Genomic DNA, 9,546 nt, shown 5'->3' on the forward strand with positions numbered 1-9,546 from the left:
TCATTTGAAGCAGTGATTCAGAGCAACTCATTTTAATAGTGCAGTGTACGTACAAAAACACAGGATTATAGGATTATTCAAGAGTGTATGCTGATGAAAAGGAAGTTGCTATCACAGCCCTTTCTCTGGGCCGTCTTTTGGTCGTCCTCGCTAGTGACACAGAAAATGTTCAGAAAACAAAGAACCTGAGTAAAAAAAACAAATCACATGCAGGACTTCACAAGCACAACTGTTGAAAGATGAAAAAATAGTTTTCTGTAGAATTTTATGCAAACAACATGAGAAATAGTGGATTAACATTTACATTTCACCTTGTGCTGTGATATATACATCTGTGATCACATGACAGACACTGAGGCTGGTTAAAGAAATGCTTTTTTTCGTCACATTAAACTCTCAAACAGTAAATAAATCATTTTCTGTCCCAACTGATGTGACCTAATCTAAACTACAAGAGAATTTGACTGTGAGGCAAACCCTTCCTCCTGCAGGTATCATTTAGAAAAATACATCGAATATGAACTGAGACGTAATCTCAGAGGATAAATCTGTAGTGTTCACAAACATCCACACTCTGCCCATGATTCACTGTGGACAGACACCCATTTGAAGAGGAAAAGCTCTCGTCCAAGCACGAACCATTATTGCAGCGAGACGTTTTGTAGCTTATAGTTTTGACGGCCTGTTGTTCAACACAAAGTTCATTGTCTCTGTCACAGTTTGTCTCCACGCTCCAGCACTGTCAGGGGAACAAAGACAAAACAAGAACATCGCTCGTCTGTAGCGTTCGACACCTAAAGATGACGTAAAAGATTGATTTCTAAAATGTTCAAGTAATGAAATGTTTGATTAAACGTTGAACTGTCATTGTAATGATGCTTATTTGGTGCTGGCCCCTTCAGAATTTGTCTGACCAGAAGAGGCCTGGATCCAACTGAGCCGCGGTTTGGTTTCGTTTGCAGAGTGAAATCAACCGTTTGTAGTTTGACTGCAAGACGTCGAGACGGCACTAAACTAAAGAAGAAGAAAATAATGCAGAAGCCTTAATGGTCTCTCTCCAGAAATGGACTTGCCCAACATGACTGCAGCTGCAGGGTTCCTTCCTTTAATTTTGATTTGAACATTTCATTACTTTTTACCCACTTGCATTCATTTTCACTGATTCATATTTTATTGCTTATTGCCGTTAACCCTCTGCAAGAATTAAAAAAAAAGCTTATTATTAGTAGTAACATTGTACGTATTGGTCTAGACTCTTAAATTAACATTTCCTTCATTAAAAAGTAAATTTGGACTTTAAATAATTTGCGGGTAAAACAACAGTTACATTTTTTGAGGTGAGCTGTCGTTAACTAAAGTGATTCTATTGGTTTTCTTGTAAAGAGGTAAAGAGTTCCTTTAAACTGGCAACGGAGAAGATAATTAGCAGCTCAAAGAATCTCCTTTGATTCTGTCTAATTATTCCCCCTCCAGTGAAAATCAAGTTTTTAAACATGTTAACATCTCCCCCTTGTGCCTTTTATAAGAAATACTTCAAGAGAAATAAGTAGTCAGTGCCATGGCTGATTATTTCTGAATATTTAGGTATTAAAATCCTGTTTCAGTCCCGGTTAGACACGGTAACAAGCATCGGACTAACTCAGTCAACAGAGAACAACACAGGCTGGTGACAGACTGACAAAAATATGTATTTTTGAAAGCAAGATGTAGAAAAATGTTGAATCCTATCAGGACAATATTGGTGTCGCCTGAAGGTCTGAACTTGGAAAATACCTTCCAGCAGAGGCCACGCTGAACAATCCTGTAACTGCCTAAAAGCCTCTGAGGCCGAGTAACAAGAACTCAAACTGCATTTCTAATTTTAACTGATCGTTGGCCATGAAAAGAAAGTGGTCACATGTGCTAAGATATCATATGAAGTGCATCACGTGGCTGATTAGAAAAGCTTGAAGACACGATTAGCCCATTGAAATCAGTCAAACTGCACAAACTCCTGCACATCCAGGTGCTGAATCTAGAGAGTGTGGCGCAGCACAGTGCACACTTCAAGGAGGCGCTTCACTAATATGCTGCCTTGGTGCGTCTCACACCATCAGGAAAGGCTGGGTTTGCTCTGTGACTGTGCAAAGGGCCAGACTGTGAAATGCATTACATCTGCATGAACTTCCAAACAAGCAGCAAGTATCAAAAAAGGGACTAATATACAAAGTCCAGTACAAAGAGGCTACATCGTCCTTAAAATAGTGATGGGAGCTCTATTCCAAGGTTTTCAAACACACACGCACGCACACAAACAAACACACACGCACACACACACACTACTGCTCCACTTCTGTTAGTGTTAAGATCAAGTTCAACATTTACCATTTCATTTGGTCACATGACACTACAGTAATCACTGATCATGTCCAGCACCTTGAGTACCATAGAGTTTCTTTTCACAGAGAAAACATTAAAAAGGAGAAATCAGAAGTTCAGTCCGTGACGGCTGATATGTGAACGTAAAAAAAAAAAAAAAAAAGGAGATTGGAGAATTGGTTGGGCCGTCTCTCAACACTGTAGAAAATAAATAGTTTCAATAGGAGGCACTGGGGTAGTTCAATGTCTCTGAAAGCTTCCAGATTGTCAACTCAGCGAGATCCACCATCGCCACCTAGTGGAACAAAGAAAACAATTTACTAGTAGTGCATCAGCATTGAAACCTTCATGTTTTGTAAACAATATAATCTATAAAAAATATGAATATGAGACAAGAGATCAGAGTTTTAACCTTTTAGACCTGCCCATGTTTCAATTAAGCAAATTGTGTGTGTGTGTGATGCTGCTTTTTCGCCCAGAGATATTTGTTTTCTTTCACACATACACTAACATGCAGGTATGGGATGAGTGATGATTTACTTTGTGTCTGACGGTTGGATCACGAACAGAGACTTCCTTCGTGGGGTGAGACAGTGTGTAGAGGGATAAGGCTTTCACACAGCTCGCTGTCTTCTGGCAGTCTGTGGGTGGACAGAACAGTCCGTCAATCGTCACCACAGTCGTCATTACTACTTTCTTCCCTCACCAAAGTGGGACAAGCATTCAAAGAAGAACAGTCAGTCAAGCATGTACACCTGATGACAGACGAAGACACATTCAGGCTGCATTTTAATACCAGGTGCGAACAGGGCCTTGGTTTATTCACACGTACGAAATTCTAAATCTCTAAAGAAGGACATCAAAATACACTGTAGTCCACAGTGGATTTTGTCACATGACTTCCCAGTGGAGAACCAGGGTGTTAAATACCTCTGGATGCGATGTTTCCTGCAAATGAAGGCGTATACTCTCCGGAGCCCCACCAGCACGGGGTCCCAGTTGTTGTAGTGGCATAAGACCGTGGCAATGATGAAGGAGAGGAAGACGGGGACCGCGCCCGCGAAAAACAGCCAAGAAAAACGTACCTGTTCACACACACACACACACAGACCAAAGTCACTAGTTACAACTATTATCATTCCAGCAAAGTCATTTGATTTGTAACTTGATAAACAAATACTTGAACAATTTAGTTAAATTGCAAATAAGATCTATCTAATTTATTTACATTCAAACAAACTATTAGCCGAGGCTGTTGGGTCTTGGCTGACGTATGAACTTTACTGAGTTCCATTCAAGCTTTCATCTGCTTTGCCTAACTTCAAATTGAAGTTTTGCAGATGCTGAACAAACATGATCTTAACCCTTATTTCAAACTCTGGCCCAGAGTGTGTGATACCTGTCGAAGGGAAACTTACCTTCTGCATACAGATGTCTGCCATGATAGAGAGCGGGATGGTGAGGCTCAATGATAGAGTTCCTATGAGAGAGGATGTGAGGAAACAGCCCCTGTAAACAGAAAGCAACATCAAATCAATTCACTTTAATTCATTAGCGTAGCATCTATATGGAAACTCAATTAACAGCATAAAAAACGTTTTATATAAAATAGGAATTGTAATGATCTGGTGCCAGAAGTGTGACTCACCAGAGCCAGAGAAACTCGGAGAGAACGGTGCCGATGAGGCCATTGATGAGGATGTAAGTCCACACCAGCTGGCTGGGGAGCTCGAAGGCCTCGAAGCCCGTGTAGTGAAGCACGAGGAAGCCCGGCCACAGCAGCAGCAGGTTGAACAGACCCACGAACCCTGAGAGACACACACAGGGGTCCAACACGGCTCTTAAGACAACATCTGTTGGCTGTAGTCGCTACAAGTGCACGGATTCAAGATGGTGACAAGGAACTACATGTTTCTGCTAACTGAGAGTTTCAACACATTGCAGAGATTGATAAGAATTATCTTAGAAGCTATAGAAAAAGAAAATCTTACCACAATCTGTTGAACACACACATTTTTCTTTACAGCTTTGAAATGGACTATGGACATTCTAGCACACATCTGGGACAACCTGAAGATACAATGCCTCTGGGCACAGCTGCCTCTGTGGCAAATGAAAGTCTGACCTGGTCCTTAAACAAGATATAAAGAGTATCTTCTTACCAAAGAACATGGGAATGTCCAGCTTGTCCTCCCGATCCACTCGTCTCTTGATCATGACAATGTAGACAGCGTAAAGTATCGCCCCGGCCAGCGACCACAAGGAACCTTCATAGAAATGTGCATTTGGAAAGAGTCAAACTGTAAGAATTTACACAATAGTGATGTTATGTGTGTGAGTGACAGATACTTGCTGTCACCATGGTTACCTGTGACACCTTTCTCATCAGGGCTGTCCATGCTGGAGAAACTCACCAGCGTCACACCTCCCATGCTGAATAAGAGAGATACTGTTTGAACTGACAGGTAAACAAAGCTATAGCAATAGCTATAACAAATAGATATAACAGTTTATTGTTGGATTTATTCTTTTCATGGGATTTGTGAAAATGATGATAAAAGATCCCCAGACATATTGAAAACTACTGTTCAACAAAGTGAGCATTGAGAAGCAGCATGAAACAGTACATCCCAGCCCTTCTATCAAAACGCTCACTCAGCACTTACCTCAGAGCCACAGCGAGCAGCTTGGACAAGGTGAAACGGTCGCTGCTGTTGCTGGGAAATATGGCTGCCAAGATCAGCGTGAACAGGCCTGAAGAGAGAAACATGTGTCAGAGCACAATGGAATCTGACACAGACCAGTCACAGCAGTGGATTTACTCTTCCTTGGGTTTAATAGACAACTCATCCAAGACTAATTTTCCCCATTTTCCTTTTGTCAACTGTACAATTTACTGGGTATCATGAAATTCGTAGTCACCTGAGGTGGATGACAAAATGTTGACAACTGCAACCTGCATGTCGGACAGGGCTTCCTGGTAGGACAGGTTAGCGAGGAACCACTGGAAGACAAAAAGAGGAGTGAACAAAACGACAAACACTAAACAAAAACTTGTGAGGTTCAATTAGCAAACAAGTACACACAAAATACATTTCTGCCACCTGGTTTGCAAATAACAAAAAGAATGCTGAGTTATTAATTACGATTTATAATAAGTGAAGACAGCGCATAAAAAAGGAGACAGGTGAAGTGGTTCTAAAAATAATAATTATTATTTTCAAGGGACCCAGGGACTTGAAAATATCATAAAGAATAGTTAAATTAAAGGTCAATATTCCAGCTGGAGTCCACTCACCACAAAGCAGAAGAAGAAGCTGATTTTGGCCACGTCAGTGATGGTGAGCTTGCCCACCGTGTGCAGCATGGCTTCATGGTCCTTGGCAGCAGGGTAGGACATGCGGGACAGCTTGGCCTCCAGAGCTTGAGTCGAGGGCAGCTGACGCACCTCCATGATGTTACTAAAACGCACCCGCTGCTTTTTGGTAGCTGCTGGGAGGCGGAAATGGAGAGAGTAGTGAATTAATGGAAACCCAACCACAGGAAATGTAAAAATGACATTTTGAGGCTCCATTTGTATTTGTAGCAAGACTATTATTTTATTGAATTTCAAAAACGGTTTCTCATGTTGAATACTGCACTGGTTTCACAGTGATGATCAATCAGATATCAGACAAAGCTCCTTATGAGATCCGAGTTAATTCAGAGAGTTGATACAAGACAATAAGAAAACTGTGTACTCACAAGTTTGAAAATCCCCAGTCAAATAATTTGATTGTTCAGCAGGTACATCCTGGAACTTCACAGGCACATACAGTGGTTCACTCTGCACACGAGTGGAAGAGAAGGGGAGATATTAGTTTTGTTTATGAGTAATGGATACTTCTGTGAGCTTGATTTGGCTCCCTCGCCTGCCAACAGAACAGGAAATGGTAAATTTCAGGAAACAGGTAGAATTATCACATACTCTGAAATTAAACTACATACCAAACGGTTGTTCACAGTAGTGTCAGTGGTGCACGGTGCGAAGTAGGCCTCCGCATCAGCAAACTGCACAAAGATGTGATTGAAACAGTCAACAGGCTAAAACCAATAATCCTGATTCAGAATTTCTGATGAATAAATGCTTGCAAAGAAAAAAAACATTTGAGCAGTCTGCCCCCCCATGTGGTGAGAGTGTGGCTTGACGTCTTACAAATGCAGAGTGGCGGCGTTTCAGAGAGCCAGTGCACTGCTGCCTCCAGGGCCGCCACAGCAGGAAACCCAGCAGGTACAGCACGAACATGGAGGTCTTGGTGAACGTGCTGAAGAAGGGTTTGTTGTACTCCTGTCGTTTGAAAATGTACTGCGGAAACAATCATGAGGAAACTGTTAGAATAACCACTGGTCAGCTGATAAACTTCTGCTGGAGAGTTTACACGTATATTTTCATAGGTCTGTGCTCTCATTAGCGTGAGAATGAAGTTGTTTTAACTCCACTGAACATCGTCCAATCGTCCCCAAATTGCTAACTCTTCATCAGAGCCCCGACCTGAATAGATCTATTAGTCTGTATTTAGTGATAGCGCCACCTAATGGCAACAGGAAGTAAGCCTAGTTTTACAACTTTAATTGGACAGTTATGCATGAGTAGTGGGCGTGGTCTGTCACTGCGTGACAAACACAGGAAGTGAAGCGTTTATCCTTCCCGCGGTGCAGAAAACGCACGCAACATGGAGCCGTTTCGCCCGGTGCCTGTAATAATGATATTTACTTATCTTTATGCAACACTCCACAACATATAAAAAGGACACGTTGCTCTTTTTAGTCCAGTAAACTTATATGGCGGCTGTAGTCATTATTCTTTCTTTGTCTAGTAATTTCTTATTTTTCTGCAAGACGTAATTTTGGCTGTGAGAGGCTGAAGTCTTTGCAGGCTCCAGAAATGAGCCAGCATCCAGTTAAGATGTTTAAGTTTGAAATGCAAAATATGGATTTTGAGTTATAAACGTTCCTATTTAATGGAGCTGCAGTGTTTACAGTAAGTATTAAGTAATTCAATACTTTATCAAGCTCTTGTTAGGACAACTAAGATATGTCATGCTGTGGGGCAAAGACAAAACACAAACAATAGGGTTAGGTTCACACCATTGTCTGTCGATCCCAGAGCATCTCCCGGGTACATCAACACGCCCTCTCTCATTTCACTCCTATTGTATCATCTCATACTGAAACCCAGGTGTGGAAAAATGACAAAATGACAAATGTGACAAAGTCCTTACTGAGGTCAGCTCAGAGGAGGCTACCCAGATGACGTCCACCAGTAGGAGTATCACCACCCCCAGGGCCATCCGCCTGCGCTGGGCTGCAGAGCTACCCTGAGAGCTCATCCGGTTCATGATGAACACCCATTCCATCGGGACACTGATAACAGAGGCATGAATGAACACAAATACGCTTTAGGTACCGAAACTCAGACACTAGCTCACAGCTGATCTACCGCTGAACAGACGAGGACAACAACATTACAGTTAGTAAGATCTGTGTGTCTCATCCTCGGACATCATGCAGATATTAGAGCCTGTTGGAAATAGCATGGGATCGTGTAGGAGTCTTACAGCGAACCAATCACTGAGTTAATCATAGGAGACAATAAAAGCAGAACATCATTACCCGGGGCTTTTCAATTACATCTCTGTACACATCTCGTTTCCAAGCTAAAAAGGTGCAAATCTGAAAAGTCACCTGTGGTGTTTCTGGATGACAGCTCGGAGTCCCTGTGCACAGCCAACACCGAGCAGGGGAGTCCACAGCAAACAGGGGCCTGCCACAGGGGGGACAGGAGACACTGGGGTATTTGCATAGTCAACAGCTGGGAACCAGAGCAGCAGTGGACTGCGTTAGCTCCCAGCTGGGTTTTTTCCAACCATGTGTAAATGAGCTGCTTCCTCAGTCCCTGGAATCACATGTTCTCCAGCTCGGCTTTTAGACGCAGATTACAAACTGTGACACACACAGTTCACCACACACTTGAACCGCAGTGTGGTTGCCAGCAGCTGCTTCCAGCTCCACCATGTCTGCAGTTAAGCTAGCAGCTAGCATCGCTGTGCTATACGCTCAGCTTGTTTACCAACATCCCGAGAGCTAAGCGCTAACAAGCTGCTTCCAATCGATATGTATCTATATTCACCTGCACGTGGGAGGGAGTCATTGAGCTCGCACCATTGGTCCCTCGTCTCTGCGAACACGGAGCGATTAGAGACTCGAATCGATCCGTTGTTCCGATCGAGTTATTGACAGCCCGACGGTTGTAAACATTAGCATACCCTTCCCTCTTCACTATCAGGTGACATCACTTAGGCGGCGCACAGACTTCTGGGATATGGAGTCTCGAGGTAGCGAATGCTTTTAAACCCTGAGTTTGGGTTGTTTACGTCAATTTAAACAGCACAACTGATCAAGTTTTTTTAATAAGTTATATACTTGTACTTGTCAGAACTGAGGTTTATATGTACATTATACCCAGTTTGTGTAGTTATATTAAGTTACAACCAAACATGTTTGTCCTGATGAAAAAGGCTTTTATATATCGTCACCCTCTTAAACTAATGGCCATTTTTTCAGGTTTTTCAGAAAACACAAAACAATTAACCAAATATTGAATATATGATATTTATTAATAATTCCACTCAAAAAGGTTATGAAAATAGATGACTATTGACATACTAATAACGATGTCTGTCAATTATGTAACATAAGAGGAATAAATGAATTTTTGAACATGCCTTTGTGACATAAACAATTTTAAACCTTCAACTCTGTCAACAATAAAGCATATAAAGCACACACACACACACAGAAAAAGAAAAAAAGATTTACCAATTTAAAAATACTACACTGATACTAATATCAATATAATAAATGATAAAAATGATCATGTTAGTGACCTCACTCGGATTTGAAGGGATCAACCTTCTGGGACCTTGTGAGTCAGAGTTGATCCTTGTTTTACTGATGCTAGAATAAAACCAAAATATTGTGTCTTAACTCCACATAAAGCAATACAATAATTGAACACGTGTATTGTTTTTATTATGTTCTGTATTATCTGTTTTAATCAAAGTATGAGAAGAGGAAACATCTTCTCGCAGGTGCTCGCAGTCTCCAGCAGGGGGCGGCTGCCTCTGGCGCTATGCGCTCAGTTCACAA

At 41.8% G+C, this 9,546-nt stretch overlaps 1 protein-coding gene across 2 annotated transcripts; it reads right to left on the reverse strand.

The window, feature by feature from the left end:
• Nucleotides 1-249: 249 nt before the first annotated feature.
• LOC117755102 (solute carrier family 35 member F5-like) lies at nt 250-8,721 on the reverse strand. 2 transcript variants are annotated; one of them, XM_034574617.1, is made up of 16 exons: nt 8,528-8,721; nt 8,083-8,161; nt 7,620-7,761; nt 6,554-6,703; nt 6,346-6,408; nt 6,103-6,184; nt 5,657-5,850; nt 5,281-5,362; nt 5,025-5,112; nt 4,727-4,791; nt 4,521-4,625; nt 4,007-4,166; nt 3,777-3,867; nt 3,289-3,443; nt 2,899-2,999; nt 250-2,653 (listed from the first exon to the last, which is right to left on the reverse strand). In XM_034574617.1, exons 3-15 carry the CDS (start codon nt 7,752-7,754, stop codon nt 2,918-2,920), a joined length of 1,452 nt encoding a protein of 483 aa, XP_034430508.1. In that variant the 5' UTR covers nt 7,755-7,761; nt 8,083-8,161; nt 8,528-8,721; the 3' UTR covers nt 250-2,653; nt 2,899-2,917. The 2 variants fall into 2 exon arrangements, with proteins under 2 accessions (XP_034430508.1, XP_034430509.1); XM_034574618.1 differs by having other exon boundaries at nt 5,657-5,847; nt 8,528-8,719.
• Between the last annotated feature and the right edge of the window lie 825 nt (nt 8,722-9,546).

This window comes from Hippoglossus hippoglossus, chromosome 21, assembly GCF_009819705.1.
Source record: "Hippoglossus hippoglossus isolate fHipHip1 chromosome 21, fHipHip1.pri, whole genome shotgun sequence".
Lineage (NCBI taxonomy): Eukaryota > Metazoa > Chordata > Actinopteri > Pleuronectiformes > Pleuronectidae > Hippoglossus > Hippoglossus hippoglossus.

Bases quoted from the DNA above. Each gene is read 5' to 3' on its own strand.
- LOC117755102 (XM_034574617.1), bottom strand. From the start codon at position 7,754: ATGGAATGGGTGTTCATCATGAACCGGATGAGCTCTCAGGGTAGCTCT. The intron at 4,167-4,520 runs GTAAGAAGATAC...TGTGTCTCTCAG, and splicing joins GGACATTCCCATGTTCTTTG to GGTTCGTGGGTCTGTTCAAC. The intron at 3,444-3,776 runs GTAAGTTTCCCT...GTGTGTGAACAG, and splicing joins CAGACATCTGTATGCAGAAG to GTACGTTTTTCTTGGCTGTT.